This window comes from Suillus subaureus (assembly GCF_016647635.1).
Source record: "Suillus subaureus strain MN1 chromosome Unknown BJ212scaffold_6, whole genome shotgun sequence".
Lineage (NCBI taxonomy): Eukaryota > Fungi > Basidiomycota > Agaricomycetes > Boletales > Suillaceae > Suillus > Suillus subaureus.
Genome location: NW_024538562.1, coordinates 1,653,781 through 1,672,281, shown reverse-complemented (window position 1 = coordinate 1,672,281; position 18,501 = coordinate 1,653,781). Strand labels below are relative to the sequence as shown.

The 18,501-nt window shown below is 42.9% G+C and overlaps 6 protein-coding genes across 6 annotated transcripts; 4 read left to right on the top strand and 2 right to left on the bottom strand.

The window, feature by feature from the left end:
* Window positions 1-1,305: 1,305 nt before the first annotated feature.
* On the top strand, window positions 1,306-2,108 carry BJ212DRAFT_1477899 (uncharacterized protein; the record flags this gene model as incomplete). Its single annotated transcript, XM_041339629.1, has 4 exons — window positions 1,306-1,500; window positions 1,540-1,618; window positions 1,665-1,718; window positions 1,768-2,108. The coding sequence occupies 4 exons, from the start codon at window positions 1,306-1,308 to the stop codon at window positions 2,106-2,108; spliced, it is 669 nt and encodes a 222-aa protein (XP_041196810.1).
* A 681-nt stretch (window positions 2,109-2,789) lies between these two features.
* Window positions 2,790-5,140, top strand: BJ212DRAFT_1477898 (uncharacterized protein; the record flags this gene model as incomplete). Its single annotated transcript, XM_041339628.1, has 7 exons — window positions 2,790-3,132; window positions 3,180-3,235; window positions 3,590-3,609; window positions 3,670-4,057; window positions 4,104-4,538; window positions 4,584-4,653; window positions 4,965-5,140. The coding sequence occupies 7 exons, from the start codon at window positions 2,790-2,792 to the stop codon at window positions 5,138-5,140; spliced, it is 1,488 nt and encodes a 495-aa protein (XP_041196809.1).
* Window positions 5,141-6,790: 1,650 nt separating this feature from the next.
* BJ212DRAFT_1477897 (uncharacterized protein) lies at window positions 6,791-7,114 on the top strand (the record flags this gene model as incomplete). Its single annotated transcript, XM_041339627.1, has 2 exons — window positions 6,791-6,951; window positions 7,006-7,114. The coding sequence occupies 2 exons, from the start codon at window positions 6,791-6,793 to the stop codon at window positions 7,112-7,114; spliced, it is 270 nt and encodes an 89-aa protein (XP_041196808.1).
* A 5,532-nt stretch (window positions 7,115-12,646) lies between these two features.
* Window positions 12,647-13,162, bottom strand: BJ212DRAFT_1297307 (uncharacterized protein; the record flags this gene model as incomplete). The annotated part of the gene is made up of 2 exons (XM_041332565.1): window positions 12,647-12,979; window positions 13,040-13,162. The coding sequence occupies 2 exons, from the start codon at window positions 13,160-13,162 to the stop codon at window positions 12,647-12,649; spliced, it is 456 nt and encodes a 151-aa protein (XP_041196807.1).
* A 308-nt stretch (window positions 13,163-13,470) lies between these two features.
* BJ212DRAFT_1477895 (uncharacterized protein) lies at window positions 13,471-13,934 on the top strand (the record flags this gene model as incomplete). The annotated part of the gene is made up of 3 exons (XM_041339626.1): window positions 13,471-13,585; window positions 13,646-13,801; window positions 13,855-13,934. The coding sequence occupies 3 exons, from the start codon at window positions 13,471-13,473 to the stop codon at window positions 13,932-13,934; spliced, it is 351 nt and encodes a 116-aa protein (XP_041196806.1).
* Window positions 13,935-14,723: 789 nt separating this feature from the next.
* Window positions 14,724-18,410, bottom strand: BJ212DRAFT_1477894 (uncharacterized protein; the record flags this gene model as incomplete). The annotated part of the gene is made up of 7 exons (XM_041339625.1): window positions 14,724-15,021; window positions 15,078-15,343; window positions 16,152-16,281; window positions 16,339-16,467; window positions 16,523-16,887; window positions 16,957-17,000; window positions 18,320-18,410. The coding sequence occupies 7 exons, from the start codon at window positions 18,408-18,410 to the stop codon at window positions 14,724-14,726; spliced, it is 1,323 nt and encodes a 440-aa protein (XP_041196805.1).
* Between the last annotated feature and the right edge of the window lie 91 nt (window positions 18,411-18,501).

The following is an 18,501-nucleotide window of genomic DNA, read 5'->3' as shown; positions in this document are numbered from 1 at the left end:
ACTGTCAGAGACAGAGGCAGATACGGATAGACTATAGGAATCAATCCTAAGTCTCGGAGGGTGACGAGAGTAGGGATACTCAAGTCCGGAGGACAGGAATGAGTAGAACTAAGATGATATTCGAACTGAGGTGCTACAGAGAGTTACAGGAGATTATATACTATAGGTATCTAACAGAATGATCAATCAGCAGAGTCTAAGGCTATGTATGAAGCATATGGATAGTCTATTGGTAAGTAGAAACAGATCACAAATCATGAAACAGAAATGAAACATAGGTAATGATGAGCAGGACGGATATACAGATAACCGAAATACTGGAGTTAGGGGATTACCGAAAGGAGATGAGTGCTGGTTGTGGATTCGGATGAATTGTGGACCAGACCTGGACGAGTGGACAGATTGGATGATGAGATGTTGGAGGGAGATAAGATGTGGATAGGATCAGAGATAAGATGTGGATCGGATCTGAGATCCGGATATGCAGATATGTGGATATGACAGTGATACCAGACTGATATAGTGGTACAAGCCTGGATAAGAATACCAAGGATAGGCAGTCATTACAAGGCACCTCAAGACTTCAGAAAGCTCCAATTCTGACTGTCTTCAAATAGCCTTACACCTGGCTGGCATCAGGGAGAGGTCCTCTATATGGTATGTTCAGGCTTGGCAAGGTACGTCTGGCTGGGGGGGTCTTGCCAAGCCTGGGAATGCCTTACCAGGGTGCGTCACTTTTGCTGATGTAGGGCATTAGAACATTGTGAATACAGGTGACAATCTGGACTTACATCTCAGTCTCTTGAAAAGAACTAAGATGTCTGGGTGCTACTAGTGGCCCTTTTAAGCTGGGTGGCTTGACTACTGTAGGATATAAATGTGAAACATAAAATAAAGGGAGGACATGAGCCGACATCAATATATTGTTCACCTGGGCCTTGGTCTGTTTTGGCTTGTGCTTGTACCTCACTTACTCACTCTCCGTACCTAGGTCAGATCCTTTGGTCTTCTTTGTCTCGGATCTCTCTGAGTCCAACAGCGCTTGGTGGGTAGTACCTTGAGGAGCAGACTTGTGCCTGGGTATGATAGCCAGGATAGAGGAGAAGGATCATCTAATTTTGGTGCAATGAGGACTAGTACAGGCCTGGGGTATGTGGTAGGTGACTTTGGCCATGTTCACAATGTACAGATTACATAACTGTACAGAGAACCCCTGACAAGTATGTGATTACATAAGTCACTCCACCCTGTGCAACAGTTCTCCTATCTTTCTTCTGAACCATACTCTATCTGTTATAATTCATAATGGCAATCCAACAATGTTTGGCATTATTCTTCCTTTCAATTTTCTTCATTCTGCCCTATGTCATTGTTGTTCTCCCATCAATCCTTGGATTACAAACTTACAGCTATAACCTTATATTCACCTTGGTGGCCCTCACAGTCATCATCCTCATAGGTAATTTGTATTACCTATCTTCATTGGCCTCACAGTATTTTGTAAGTCTTATGAGTGCTCACAATAAATCTGTTGCACAGGGTGCACTGAACCACAGCTTGGGGTGTGCTTCCCAACTAGTGAATTGGGTCATAATTCTCACTTATCTGATTGCTATATGTGAGTGAGTTTCACTGTATTAGTCATCATCTAACCTTATTATCAGCACTGCGTCAGGTTGAGATCCCAGTTTTTCCCATGATGGTAATACTTGTTGAAGGTAAGTTGTTGCATCATGTCATCTGTATTTATTCTTATGTGGATAACAGGGACAAGAGTGCCATCACTGCTGGCAGATCGTGGTGCATGGCACATTCTGGAACAGTACCTTACTACTGAGATGACCTACCCTCAGATGGAGGCAGCCTTTGCCTCATACTTGGGCAATCGATACAATGCAGATGATTGGAAAGAAGCTTGTGATGCATTGTTCTCTGGCAATGATGATAACTCCCTCACCTTAGCAAATCTTCTTGCCTTGAAGGCCAGGCATGTACCCCAAGGTGCCTCCAGTACATTGATAGTCATTACCTTGTGGAAAGATTCTGCCATATCTGTGTCTGCCTCAAAGGCAGCTGTTTGCTTGAAAGCGCACACATCCAAAGAGTAAGAAATATATTCATTTTGTTATGACTTCTATACTAAATAATACATGTAGCTGTTAAGGTCATACTCAAGGCTAAACAGATCCTAAGGGCTTTGGCCTCAGCTCATGCACTGTGCCCCTTACCTGAGTATTGCCTCTTATTTCAGGAGGACAAGACTAGCACATCCAGAGGGTAGGACAAGTAGCGTAGTGGATCTGGATGACTTCTGGATGTAGAATAAGTATCATAAGGCTAATCTGGATGAGTCCAGACTAGAAGCTAATGGTATGGACTGTCGTAGACAGAGGTGGATATGGATAGACTATAGGAATCAATCCTAAGTCTCAGAGGGTGATGAGAGTAGAGATACTCAGGTCTGGAGGACAGGGATAAGCAGAACTAAGATGATATTTGAACTGAGGTGTTACAGAGATTTACAGGAGGTTATATACTATAGGTATCTAACAGAATGATCAATCAGCAGGATCTGAGGCTATGTACGAAGCATATGGATAGTCTATTGGTAAGTAAGAATGGATCATAAATAATGAAACAGAAATGAAGCATAGGTAATGATGAGCAGGACGGATATACAGATAACCGAAGTACTGGAGTCAGGGGATTACCGAAAGGAGATGAGTGCTGGTTGTGGATTTGGATGAATTGTGGACCAGACTGGACAAGCGGGCAGATTGGATGATGAGATGTTGGAGGGGGATAAGATGTGGATCAGATCTGAGATCTGGCTATGCGGATATGACAGTAGCCAAAAAAATCCCTTTATCGACAATGAGGCATCTGATGATGATGATGGGGAGGAGGAGGAGGAGGAAGAGGAGGAAAACTCACAGGTGGAGGGTGATGATGGCCCTTCTGTGCAGTCATTGAATGTTACACACTTGCCAGGACCTTCATCAGCCAAGGATAGGCTATCTGCAGTGATCAATCACATCTCTGACAGGTATGAGAATGCCCCAAGCACCTGTCATAGAGTGGTCTTATCCTCTGGCACAGTCCCAAGCAGGATGTACCTTCTCCATGTTCACAGTGAGTGCATATTTTAATGACCTAGCATGGCACTGAATGTATCACAGGATCTGCCATGCAACATGTTGCTGAACATCTCAGGAGCAATGGAGTTGCAGTTACTGTATGAACTTGGATACCAAGCCAGCTCTATGCTGTCTCAGATAGCCCTAGAATGATTGCAACATTGCTTAAATTACTCTCTTCCTCTGTGAAAGATTATACTTGCATCTTGGAGGAAGAATGAGCAGTGGTCAAACATTCATGCTCTACACTTCCCAATCCCAGGTGGGTGAAGATCACACAGGGAAAATATAAGGGTGACATTGGCTATGTCTTCAACTCCAAACAATCAAACAACTTTGTTACAGTATTGATTTCCCTACACAACTTCCCCTATGACATGCCTAAGAGATCTGTGGCACTGCTTGACTGAGCTCACCTGCTGAATGACAAGACAGTGTCTGACATTCTTCAGGATGATAAAATCATGGGATGGTCATACAAAGGAGAATGATACTACATGGGACTTTTGCTGAAGAACTTTCACCACAACAGTCTGGAGCTGGTCGCCTCCCCTCATGCTAATGACATTCAACTACATCTCCAGTCCAGGTGGGATGTACCTTTCTTCAAGAAAACTCTGAAGACCTTTTCACTGCAGTTCTTGTGTGTTAGTGATTTAGCCAGGCCTATCACAGGAGAAGTCTGTCAAGAAATTGGCATGGTCATCTTGACAAACCATGCATCTGGCTCTGCATGCTTAAAGTTCATTATCAATGGACATGGACAAGAACTGGAATTTCGACTCCAGGACATTGAGCATGTCTTTTGGGTTGGTGACATGGTTCGAGTTGTAGTGGGTGCTTACACAGGTCTGGAAGGGCACATCATTAAGAAGTCTGAGGACTTGTTTCATGTGTGTCAAGAAGCCACCAATGAAGAGGTATGGTTAAATAGAACATCCTGTAAGCCTGTCTGACATTACATAGGTGGAAGTATTGAAGTACTACCTAGATCATTGTCCTTTAACTCATGTTCTTCAATCCTGGCCACCAATGCAGCCAGATTTTGACCCTCTCCCTGAGCCCAAATCTCTTCAAATCAGGGACAAGATAGAAGTATGTGTGGGAGAGTACATGGGGAAATGCAGGATTGTGGTGTGGTTTCCTATTGGGGGGACTACACTGTGGTTCCAGGCTGGGGGCAATATCAAGGATGAGTTGATCAACACCCCCACAGCATTTGTACAGCACATTTGTCCCTTCAAGACTCTCCAATTTACCAATGAAAGGGGTTATGATGTTAAGCCTGGAGACATTGTGACTGTTGCCTGTGGGCCAGAGTTCCAGATGAAAGGGGTGGTGCAAGCCATGGACTTTTCAAACGCATGCCTGACCCTGATTTCTGAGGGTGATTACTCACTCGTAAGTACTTCTCTTCTCAAATTGTGTGTCTCTAAAATATGACAGGTCAACATTCCTACTGGATTTGCCCTGAAAATATCCAACATGAACCTGGATTCATTTTGTGACATCATTGGTAAAGAAGTCTTTATTATTGGAGGTGCATGGAAGGGCTACTGAGCCACACTATACCAACTTGCTCATGATACCTGCTCCATTTCTGTGCATGAGCAAACATGCACTATGGTTAAATGTGAGGACATTGTTACTAGGTGATCATATTGTATATTGTTATATTAATTTTTATTCACAACTATTTAAGATACAGAATGAGGTTAAACAGTGCAATACTCAAAGGTCTGGACATGATCTCTTTCTGCAAGATGCAGAAGAAATCATATATAATGCCGTCATGTCAAAGCAAGAACCCTCCACCTGATCCTGTAGTCCCATCCAGTTCTAGTATGGATCCCAGCTCCAGCAAGTGGTCCAACTGGTCCAGCCATAACAACCATGATTTGACAGATAGCCTTTCTGCTGGTGTCAAGACATATGACCCCTGGGTTGCTAATAATGCAGAGGACATCGAGGATGTCATTGCAGATATAAAGGAGAAATCCTGAAACAGCAGTGAGTCTCTAATGTAGACTTATTAAGATTTGGCTTATTTCATTACAGGCCCATTACCTTGGTTGATGAACCAGGAGTTTGCATTGAAGTTGACTCGTCATCACACAGTGCTTCAAGTATCACCAAGTTTCATGGGAGGCAGGCTGCATAATCACTTCATATCTACAGCTTGTCCTGACCCATTGTAACAATCATACCAGTGCTAGGTGCATATGATCACCAGCACTGTTCTTCCTACTACCAAGAAAGGAGATAGAATGTTAATCATTAAACCCATATATATCGACTCATCCACTGTTAGTGTACTTCATGGAACTACTGGCATGCACTCCTTCTGCGCCCCCATTTAGCTTTGGTCTGACCCTAGGAATCTGTCCTCCCATGTCCTATCCATGTTCACCTATCTCTGCTGGTGTGTTATTTTCCCCAAATGTCATTGTGAAACAAGCTGCAGGTCTTATTACACATTACTCACATTCCACAGTGCATGATGTCTTATTACCTATAGACTCATTGCGCATACACATTCCAAACATTCACACACTATGATAAAACAACTGCAGTACATACAAATGAGTAGTTCCCTTTCCCCTGGACTCAGCTCTTAGGAGAGTTGCTCTTGCATTATTTTGCAGACCTTGTGCAATCCATTCTGTTGCTCATACTTGACGATCATGCACAATTCAACTGCTGTAGAGACTTGCACCTCTGTATGCCCATAGAGCCCTATATTGTGATGTATCTGCATACAGTTTGCAGCACGAACTTGCGGCATCATTCCCTATATCATTCCTTCACTCAGCCTATACATGTGTGGTCTTCCTGTGCATCACACGATGCGCATGCTACTCTCCCACAATGCACTCTCATGCGCTTTCCCACGCTTCATCGCCCATCATTCAGGAGCATCCATCCATTGTTCAGCAAGTCCTACTGGTACATTTTCGCACTTTATCTTCATTATGACACCATATCCTATCATAGACCCTTACTTACATATATCCTTACATACCTTCTTTGTTCCTGCACCTTACTCATGTCAGCTCTGCATCGTGGGAACGCGCTTAGTTGCCTTTTGCATGATAGCATTCGCATTTTTATGACTTAGTTAGCTACCACTTAGGTGCCAGTTAGTATCCCTTAGCATCCCTCAGCATAGTGCATGCATTTTCGAGCCATACAGTAATCCACTACCACTTGCATTTCCACCATCACTTGCATCAATGCACAACATTGTCAAATCACATTATTTAGACACAATTCTTGCTGATGTATTTTCATGGCATATAGAGCTATGTATGGCTGGCATAATATCTTAAATATGCTAGGAGGAAAGGTCATGATATTGCAATTTGTAGCTCAAATTTCACTTTTCTGTACATAGCACCTTCGAATGATTTTTGTGGTGCACTCAAATGTTGTATATCAATGAAGATTACCTTTACTGACATCTGACATGTGTTGTTTGTAAGGATTGTAGCATTCCTGATGTGCCAGTTCAATGCCAGTGAAGCATTACACAAAACTTCACAATCAATGAGTTATCAGATCTAAGTATGTTATGGATGACAAATATTAGCTAAATGAGGCTGGGCACATTACAATCTGGCATGTCATGTACTAACAAAAATCTTTCCTACAAAATGTCTGGTATTGCCTGCTCCATAGCAAAGAAGAAACAGATGGCTTGTGCTGAGCAAGAAAAAGCTTATGCAGAGGCAATGAAGGAATACCATGATGAGCAGAAGAAGCCTGAAAGCAAGAGGAAGAGCAGAAAGGCCATTTGCAGAGATGTTGCAGAGAAGTGGAAAGCAATAAGAAAACCTGTTACTGTCAGTGCTGATACACTTTGACAAAGGCTTGAGGGAGGATGGACCTGTGGTCAGTTCAACACAGAACAAAATGCATGGCTTTCACCTGAGGAGGAAGAGAGCATTGTTGCATACTGTATTGAGCTTGGAAACTGAGGATTCCCTCTTAATCACTCTTGACTCAAGTTTCACATTGACATGCTCCTACAAGCTTGCCTTTAGTCCAACTTCCCAGAAGGTAGGGTGAGAAAGAACTGGACTGAGCGATTCATTCTGCACCATTCTGCACATCTCAGTCAGTACTGGAGCAAACCTTTGGATACTGCTTGTGGATGAGCTGTTAATGACATTGACAGCAATGATTCTGATGGTGGGAGCTTGGAGGTTTGATTGGCTGATTGCTTATCAGCAACAATTAATCACATACAATTAGTTCTTATCATTGAGTAATACCATTTTTGGGACTGACACAAGTGACAGTGGAGTATTGATAAAGGCCTTATTCTTAATCCATTCACCACTCTACAACACATGTTCTGATGCTCTCAATATTTTATGATACACAATAGTACATGTATTAGAAAGTAATGGCCAATCATGATTGTTTTTTAAATGTGCTGTTGTGTTGTGAGACACACTCAAAGTCTTACTGACACAAGTGACAGTGGATTACTGTAGTCAGTAGCTTTTGGCAATCACACTCTATCATCATCACATTTGTCATTCTCGCGCCCATCACTATCAGTCATCATCCTCCCTTAGTCCCTATTGCATTCCTAGCCCTTTGCACACTTTCGCCTGTTAGCACATGATTTTCCTGTGCTTCGTGTGACCTGCAGATGTGTTGTACTTGCTTCCCCTTGGGTTGAATGCACTTGCCTTTGTGAAGTATAGCAGCCTAGGCAGAGCTGAGACAACCACACATATACTCTGACTTGGTATTCCTGTTAGTGCCATAGCTTAGTAGTTGATTCCTTCACCACTCTGAAGTTCCGTACCGCTAGGATCTTACACTTAAGATCTTGCAGGAACACCTGACCCATGACCAGTAACTTGGTGTGGTCCTTCTCTTGCCCTATTTCTTTTGCATCCAGCCACTCTATTGAGTGCATTTGATTTCGTGCGCATTACATCTACTGCACCAGCATCTGGCATCCACCACACTCACATATACAGTGGCTCAAAAAGTGTCTCAATGTTTGTGACTTTTCATATAATTGCTATATTATGAGCCAGGGCGTGAGAATATGACTAAGCCATAGGGAGGTGTAGGAAAGCTCTGCTTCTAAGCTTCATGTTTAATTCCTATAGCGTGGGAAGATTATTTCATCAAGTGAAGATATGGTTAATTTAATTTGGTGACTCATTAAGACACTTTTTGACTTTCAGTTTGGCCAACACAATCTCTATAATTCTAGTATTTGGTGCTTCCTCCTGTTGCTTTAATTACTTCCACCACTCTTCTATGCATACTATCTATCAATTTGAGGCATTCCTCATCAACAATCTTGCCCCACTCTGCTGCAACTCTCTCCCACAGCTGAAATAGCCCCTATTATTATCCTCAGCTCTTCTAATCTGTGACAGATGGGCCGGTGTCCTGCATGATTTGGGAATCATGCATGGACATGACTACTAGGTAGCCCCCTAAAAGACAAAGTCTGTTAGCTTAGGCATCAGGCTAGTCAACCCATACCTTGGTTTCAAACCTTGGTCAAATAGTTCAGTTTTCCCTCTGTGATTCATGAATTTATTATATCTTGAAGAAAAGTCATTTGTGAGATGGGAATCACATAATGACCTAGTTGATATTGTGAAGCAAGAAGGTTAAGGTATTGCCTTGCCTTTGGCTTATTCACTTTGGCTAGAGAAAACCATAGAGAAAAGTTCAAAGCCTAACAAAAACCTATCTAAAAAGCCTGTGTTTTGTGTCTTGTTATTGTATTATTATTTCTGAGTTGTTTTCTCTAGTATTTCCTTGATTCATTTTTCTATTGGGATGCTCTGACCCATCAGATACTTCACAAAATTGTACCTACAGGGTATGATGTCATAATGATGTCATATGGCTCCACAGATACTCCTGCAAGTATTCTGTTGAAAGTTATGATGTCATGATGATGTCATGATGATGTCATTTGTTCTGGAATGTTCTGCTCCACAATGACTCACCTCTGATGTCATTACTCCGCTTTTTTACTTACATAATATTCCCACACAAAATGTATATAAGGAGGGCCCATTCTCTCCCAAAAAATAGGATCTCCCACTTGCAATCATTTGAATCTCAGTTTGAGCTACTTACTGTGAAGATTGTTGCTTACAAAGAAAGCCCCTTTGAAGTACCAAGTGCAGGGAAAAGACATTCCCTTGAGATTACATAAGTTTCTTATGATAGAAACTTAGTTTATTTGAGACCAGCTTCTCACCTAGTTTCAGATATTGACCAACATGAGCTTTGGTCAATCTGTTCATTTGTGAGACCAGTTTCTCACCACTTTGTGCCTATTTGACCAACCAGTCTTTGGTCAACATATTCGTATTTGAGACCATAGTCTCTACAGAGAATTATCTTAACAAGGAACCACATTCCAGTGTCTAGATGGTTTATCCTAGACAAGTTTATAAGTTGGGATATAACACAAAAGCTCCAGCTAAGTTAATCACAGATTGGTTTAGCAAGCCTCCCAAGAACTCACACGTTATCTACCATGAAAGAAGAAAAGTCACAGACCATGTTAATCAAGGACTGGCAAGAAGTCTTATCCCAGTGTAATTGTGGTGTCATTACATTTTACATGCATTTATATAAGACCCTTGGTTATTAAGACACTGCCAGAGCATGTTGCAGAAGGCCTTGGGTGTGGAAGGCCTCAGAAGAGACACAGGGATGCTAGTCCTAGTAAGCCACCAACCAAGTGAAACATTGCTTTGAGTCGCCTGCTGGCAACAGATGAAGCTGGCCCAACATGTATGCCTAAGTTTGATGAGTCTGGGCCCCCTACAGTAAGTGATTCTGATATCACCAAAGGTTGTTCAATTGTTATGGGGTCTAGTAGCCAAATACCATTAGGACCCACACTGGGAAGCAGCACAAAAGTGACAATCATTCAAGCATGCCAATGGAGGAACTGGAAGTAAGGCCAACAGAGCATGTCCAAGCTAAGACCAAGGTACTCACAGAGGACATTGGCACCATAAGATTTCATCCTTTGTAATGTATAATGCTGAGTCAGTATAGACCATAGCTGGGCAGGAGTTGGAGCTACCTTGTACTATGTGTCTAATTAAGTGCGTGACTGATATTGAGTGCTAATGTACACTGATCAGCATTAATTCAGGTCGGTTATCTGTCACCAAGGATTTGGAGTTGGCACTGTGCTTAGAGCTTGCTCCAGGTGCTCCAGGAAGAAATTGAAGTGTTCACACTTAGAGCAATCAGCAATGATCAAAGTAGGTTTGGTCCTATTCTGCCCTGCAAACCATGCACCAGATGATGATGAAGGTACATTTTTCATATTCTAAGTATTCTAGACATGCTCATATCAGACAACTCAGCCACCACTCCAACTGACCCACCACTGACAATGTCTGTACCTGTTAAGAACCACGCTCAAGGGGGAGAGAGACTGACTCAGAGGGGCTTGGCCTCAGCTCGTATGCTGTGCCCCTTACCCAAGTATGTGCCCTTCATTTCAGAGGAAGTCCGATGATGGTCCAACAAAGTCCAAAGGACTTCCAGAGGAGCGTGGGAAATATCCAGAGGAGCACAGGAGAGTTCCAGAGGAATGCAGGAAGTGCTCAGGAGAGTTCCCACTGCAAGGTAATACTTCTACAGGAAACAGGATGGAAGGATAGGAGGTCTGGAGGACAGGATGTCCAGAGGTCTGGAGTATGGAGGACAGGAGAACTAAAGGTCCAGAGGTACACAGGACAGGACATGAAGGTGTGGAGGACATAGGTAGATGTCCAAAGGTACAGAGGGTGGAACGTCCAGAGGTCCAGAAGAAATAGGGGCTACATCGGACTTCATCCGATGTAGAAGCAAACAGAGGTAGACTACCCTTAGGTAGAGTTGGAGAGACAGGAAGTGGACCAAAGTCCAGAGAGAGGGTAAGTGCTAGGAAAGGCAAGACTCCAGCATAGGGAAGCAATCCCTAGACTTGGGACAGAGACATAGGGGACAAATCTGAAGGTCCAGAATTCCGGCCTAGGGAATCCTTCCCTAGGCCTTATGGAAAAGGACGAGACTCAGATGGACTGAAGTCTGGAAGATGGTTGGGCAGATCTAAGGTAATGAGGACAGATCTAAGATGATATTCAGACTGAGGACTCTACTGGAGTTGTACAGGGGTTATATACTAGAGGATATACGAGAGGATCAGTAAGCAACAGAGTAAGGCTATGTACAAGCATGTGGAAACACATTGGTAAGTAAGACGGAACATAAGTAAATGAACTCAGAGATGAAACTAGTACAAGGATCAATCAGCAAGATGGAAACAGAGATAACTGAGAACCAGAAAGGCGGAGATGCTTAAATGGGGATAGGCACAGGATCTTGGACAGAGGGTGGGAATGGTCTGGAGATAGTACAGTTAATATCCAGAGGTCGGAGATCTGGGGATCTAGAAGGCAGGGCAGAAACAGGACTAAGATATCTGAGGTGGTGGATGTAGTCCAGAATCTAAGAGGAGGTAAAGTCCAGATGTCTTGCTGGACAGAATGTGTATATGGTGAACAGGATAGGGGCATACAGATCAGGCTAGTAGTAAAGATCCAGAGGCCCAGAGCTCAGGGGTAAATCCAGAGTGGAGTTGATCCTGCTGAGGTGTGGAGTACACAGTGGAAGGGGATCTGGGAATGAGTCAGATATGGGATCCAGAAATAGGTCCAGAAAGCGTGGGAATATGATGGGATCTATGTCTGGCATACAGGATATGACACACACCAGACATGCATGATGATATGTATTGGTGAACTTACATTGTCAACCCACCCTTTCTGGCCATTATCACAACTTTCAGTATTGGTATGCCGTGTCATCGATGCTGCATGCTAGACATGGATGGCCACATATATATTGGTGATCTTACATTGTCAGCCCACCCTTTGAATCTGACAGTGACAGGCTACATAACCTTTATCACTGTCTTCATTGGTGCCACTGGACACCAGACATTATCCATATTGGCAATCTTGCCAACCAATGTATGGGCCCACCCCTTACTGTGGTACTGATTTAACAGTAATAGGCTATACATCATAAGACTACTAAGTTATGCATTATGATACATCTGAAATATCTAGACTGTGGGCCCATCCATTAGCCTTGGAGGCTATCCACCTCAGGCCCACCCAGTATATTAGGGGAACGGTTTCATACCTGGGCCCATCCCACAGCTATGAGGTACATAATAATGTGGGCCCATGGTGGGTTGGCCCAACTATCAAGGAGAAATGTCAACTTGGGTTGTCCAGTAAGTAAGGAGATAAGTCACTGCATTATGTGCTCATAATATGTTTTCCCATGAACCTTCCTTTCTTAGCACTTATTACCCTTCACCCAGCTTGGTCTGTGCACAGTTCCTTTACATATATAAACCCTAGTTACCACTTGTACTCTTCTCTAACTTGAATCTACTCAGTTCTCTTTGATATCTGAACTCTAGCTCCTTGGGAAGGAGGCTAGTCTGTGTCCCATTTGAACCCTAGATCCTGTGAGAGTCTAGATGATTGCTCCTGAGGGAGGCATTGACTTGACAAGGTTCTATCCTTGGTCGACCCTGTGGAAGGAGCAGCAGCAACTGGGAGATCAAAGGTATGGTCACCTAAGACCTCCCAGGTGAGGAGCTTGGCATGCCAGATGTGCTTCAAGAGACAGGGATTGTCATACCCAATGCTGTGCCAGTTGGGCCAGGCCTGGGGAGTCATACTCCAGACACACATTAGCTCCTTGAGCATAAAAGCATGATGCAAGGCAGGGGTCCAGCCCCATACTCCTTGACTACATGAGCCTGCCTGGATGTTGGAGAGAAAAAAAGAAAAAAAAAGAATGCTATATACCACAAGTGAACTGACCTGTGTTATCAGAGCAAAGTGGCTGGATCCCTGGGGAATTTGCTGGGTGCCACTGATGATGGCCATGATCTGGGCAGTAGATGCCTTGAGACTGGTCAAAGAGGTGTCAACTGGAGTGGACATGATGATTGAGTTGAGAGATTTAAAGATCTTGAAATCAGGTTGAAATCCATTATCACAAGGATGAAGTTTCAAAAGAAACAAGACATTTGATGGATGATCTATAAAATCATTGATTGTTTGTCTTTGTTTGGTCATGGTCCAACTTTTGGCAATTGCTGGTTTTGTGTTGAACTTCGAAGTTTTTTCAATTATCAGTCAACAAGTCAATCAGTTCCTCACACAACATGAGCCCACATGACTGACTACAATTCAATAGATGTGGATGAGTCCTCTGTCCCAGATATCACTAGGTGTGTTGTATTTTTATCATGCCTTATCTATTTACTGGATATCCCTTAGATGATCTATACCTTGGGCCAAATGATGACATAGAATATGATTCTGTGTCATCTGGATCACCAGATGTCTTGGCTGCAATACCCAGTAAGTTTATACATTCATTAGGATTGAGGATCACCATGCATGCACACTAAACCCTTGCAGATCAATCACCTCCGGCTCAAGCTGATCATCCAGGTTTTCCCATCGATCCAGACTTGTACCTCAGGCCTGAGGATGATATTATTGATGTTGATGAGTTGCTGGATCCTGCTGATCCTGAGATTGATGCTCTGGCTGCATCAGAAGTGTCTATATCATGTGAGTTCATTCATTCCAGAGGATTATAGATACTTAATGTATCTCCCAAGCAGACAAAACCTCTACCAAACTTTATTCAGAACAGCCAGAGCTCACTAACAAAGATTTATGTTTGATGGTCCAGGAGTTCTGACCATTCATGTCATATGAACACACCAGGTGTGAGTATCTGACATAGTAGATCATTTATCTTTGCACTAATTTTTCTGCAAGTGCAATTCATTCAAGATCGACTTGGTGATTACAAACACCATACTGAGGATCTTCCTGATCCTTCCATTCCACTACTACTCAAGGGTGAGCAACCCTTCCAGATGGCGTGGGCAGAAACTTCCAACAAACTCAGAAGAGCTGATGTAGACCTCCAGAGGTTACAAAGAGCTCAATGGATGAGTGTCGAAATGCTCAAGGTAGTAGATTCCCTGATCAATTGGTTTGAAGATCAAATTCAAATGTAAATTACTGAATTTCTGATAGTAGTCAAATCACATGTAAACTTCTGGATTTTCATTAACATACCCACATCATGTATTTGTGATGCATTCCTCTTCCATTTCCAATTGAGTTATCGAGGCTCAGGAATTCCTGAGTGTCGAACACCAAAGTTTAATTCTTGCTTTGGCTCACCAAGTCCTGAGTATTGATCATTGAATAGAGATTGAATAACATTGACATGTACATAAAGGCAGGCAGTGTAGTATAAGTCCATTACTTCTTTCCCCTTGCTCTAATCACTTGAGGGGTACTGTCTAATGGCTGTTGCATTGACTTACTCTGGGTTGTCCTCACCGATGGCTCAATCACCATTTTTTTTTCCCTGCATGTTCTTCAGTGCTGGAGATGTGTGCCCTCCTTCCGTTGCAACATCCTCCTCAACATTGCCAGTGACTCTGTCAGTCAACCCAGCCAGGAGGTCACCCATTCATGATGTCAGCAGTGTACCAATTTTCGCCAGCTTGACTGAGTGAGGCTTTGGAATTGCATGTGGGACTACTGTCCCTTCATGTGCTGTTGAAGGACCTGTCTTCATCTTTTTCATGGGTGAATCATTCACATCTGTTGCTGGCTGCTTACCCTTTCTTTTTCCCCCAGCTTTAGTACCACTTGCCTTCTTTAATGTGGCAGCCCTCTCCTTAGCCATGCAAGCCTCCTCAGCAGCCCTCTTCTCCTCAGCAGCTTCTTCTCTGCAGCAACCCTTGCCTGCTCTGCCTGCCTCCTCTCTTTCACCTGCCTTTTGTTCTCCAGACGCCTCATATGAACTTCTTCACTCACTGACATCTGCCTCTCATGATCATCTGGCAGCATTGCCTTCACCTTCACCTGAATTCTAGTAATTGCCTCCTCAATCTTCTCCCCTACCTGAATGCCAAGGATGGAGGTGCCCAAATAGTCAGGTACATCATCTCTGGCCTTATCTGCTTCATACTCCTGAGCACAGTGACACTCATGAAGGAGGAGTCCAAGGACAAGGACAACAATCATACCCAAACCACAAGATCTGATGATATAGTTCTCTAGTTCCTTCAAAGCAGTGAAGGACACCTGAATATCATAGTGCATATTTCAAGGTAGATGTCATATTCACATATCTGGATGTCAGATCTGATCCATATCTCATCTCAGATCCAATCCACATCTTATCTCTGATCCTTTCCACATCTTATCTCCCTCCAACATCTTATCATCCAATCTGCCACTCATCTGGTCCAGTCCACAACTCATCTGAATCCACAATGAGCACTCGTCTCCTTTTGGTAATCCCCTAACTCCAATATTTTGGTTATCTATATATATGTCCTACTCACTGATCCATTACCTATGTTTCATTTCCATTTCATGATTTGTGATCCATTTCTACTTACCAATAGACTATCCATATGCTTCGTACATAGCCTCAGACCCTGCTGATTGATCATTCCTTTAGATACCTATAGTATATAACCTCCTGTAACTCTCTGTAGCACCTCAGTTTGAATATCAACTTAGTTCTGCTCATTCCTGTCCTCTGGACCTGAGTACTGCTACTCTTGTCACCCTCTGAGACTTAGGATTGATTCCCATAGTCTATCTGCATCTGCCTCTGTCTATGGCAGCCCACTACCACTAGTTTCTAGTCTGGACTCATCCAGATTAGCCTTATGATACTTATCCCACATCCGGAAGTCATCTAGATCTGCTATGCTACTTGTCCAACCCTCCAGACATATTAGTCTTGCCTTCCTGAAATAAGGGGCAATACTTGAGTAAGGGGCACAGCGCATGAGCTGAGGCCAAAGCCCTTCAGATCCATTTAGCCTTGAGTACAACCTTAACAGTAGACATTCCTCAGACCATGTCCAAGATGACCAACCAGGCAGATGTTGTACTCTGCTTCAGTCAGCCAGTCAGCAAGGCAGTCTTGAGACTCTCCTGCCCATTTTTTATTTTCTTTGGATGTGAGGGTGAAAGTTTTATTCAACTTCCTGGGACAGGATTCCCAGCTAAGCCAGTAATTCATTAATATAAATGTTGATGAGAAAAGACAACATAACACTGACATGGTTGTTCCAGGCATTTTTCCCTCCCCTTGATCATGAGCTGCAAGAATCACAAGATGTAAACCCATAGTTCTTCCTGCCATCTTTATGAAATCCTCCATAAGTTTCTTCTGGTGTTGGCTACAGTATCTGTAGATACACATGAGATTATCTTAAATATATCAATGTAGTATTGAAAAAATACCTGTCTTTGACATCAGAATGAGCACCTTCCTCATTCCACTTTTCAGCCACAAGTCTGAGCTCCTCAAGCACATCTGGTGAGAGGGCATTGTACCAGGACTGGATAAGCTTTGTCCTTGTCCCCATGGACCTCAGGTCAGAGATGTCATGGTGCTTCTTATCATACTTCCCAATTCCTTCTTTAAACAACTTCTGAGTGACATCAAAAGGTGAGAATTGAGTCTTGACTGCTGCAGCATCCATAGGCTTGTCATCCTCTTGGTCTCTGACCATGTCTACAGTGACAATCCCTGGACCAGATGGGAGTTTATGACCTTCCTGTATGATTTTTTCCTTGAGGTCCCAATCTTCATCATCCTCCAGGAACTGCAAGTAATATGTATGAATAGCCTATAAAATTAGATTACTGTAGATATAAAGACACTGGAAACCTACCTTCCGAGAGTTTTGGCTGGAAGCATGATAGAAGGATCCTTGGCCTGATCAGTTTCAACTATAGTATCCTTGATGGCTTTGAGAATTGTAGCCCTCTTGACTGTGTTTCCTTTGGCAGAAACATAGGCAACCTTGTGCTTATCCAAAACACTCTTGAATACATGTGTCCAGTCAGCTATTATATGCAAAAATCTCAAGAACATAGGCCGGTATAAGTTTGCAGAAAGTGCAACCAGTCCACAACTCCCTTGACAACAGATCAACAAACCATGTCACATGATCAAAACATGGTCATGTGTTCATCAGATGACAATGTTGGGGTCACATGATTCAAATTACATGAGTACATCTGACCAATTCAGACTTAATGACATTAGTTTATACACCAAATCTCAAAATTCAGACATGAAAAACAAAAGATTACTCAAACTCAGAACAGTGATAACATGAGCAAAGAACAGTGTAAGACAAATACTGCAGAAAAATATGTAAATCAAGCTAAGTGTGCCTTCAATGGAATATTGTCATATCCACATATCCAGATCTCAGATCTGACCCTTATCTCTTCTCAGATCCACATCTTATCTCCCTCCAACATCTCATCATTCAACCTGTCCACTCGTCCGGTCCAGTCCACAACTCATCCGAATCCACAACCAGCGATCATCCCCTTTCGGTAACCCCCTAACTCCAGTATTTCAGTTATCTGTATATCTGTCCTGCTCCCTTATCTACTACCTATGTTTCATTTCTGTTTCATGATTTGTGATCTGTTTCTACTTACCAATAGACTATCCACATGCTTTGTACATAGCCTCGGACTCTGCTGATTGATCATTCATTAGATACCTATAGTATATAACCTCCTGTAACTTTCTGTAGTACCTCAGTTCAAATATCATCTTAGTTCTACTCATTCCTTTCCTCTGGACTTGAGTACCTCTACTCTCGTCACCCTCCGAGACTTAGGATTGATTCCTATAGTCTATCCATATCTGCCTCTGTCCTCAACAGTCCATTACCGTTAGTTTCTAGTCTGGACTTGTCTGGATTAGCCTTATGATACTTATCCCTCATCTGGAAGTCATCCAGATCTGTTACACTACTTGTCCGACCTTCTGGATGCGCTAGTCTTGCCTTCCTGAAATAAGGGGCAATACTCAGGTAAGGGGCACAGTGCACAAGCTGAGGCTGAAGCCCTTCAGATCCAGTTACCCTTTGAGTACAACCTTAACAAATATCCAACCAGGTACTACAGAAGTGTGAGGTGAAAGAAGGTTGAAAATGAGGAGCGTTGAAGGCAATGGTACTGGTTAATTTGTGTCTGTGGAAACATTAGATAAACCATGTCAAAAAAACTTACTGGACAACAGCCTCTTGCAAGCCATGAAATGAGTCTGGGTTATTGACAAGGGAGCCACAGCATAGCATCCAGAGATATGATTCTTGGGCATGGTCAATGATACTTTGCCAGGGTTAGAGGATTATATCCAAGAACTGTAACAATAGTCACTATTGGCCAGTTTCAAAGAAAGAAAAACTTAC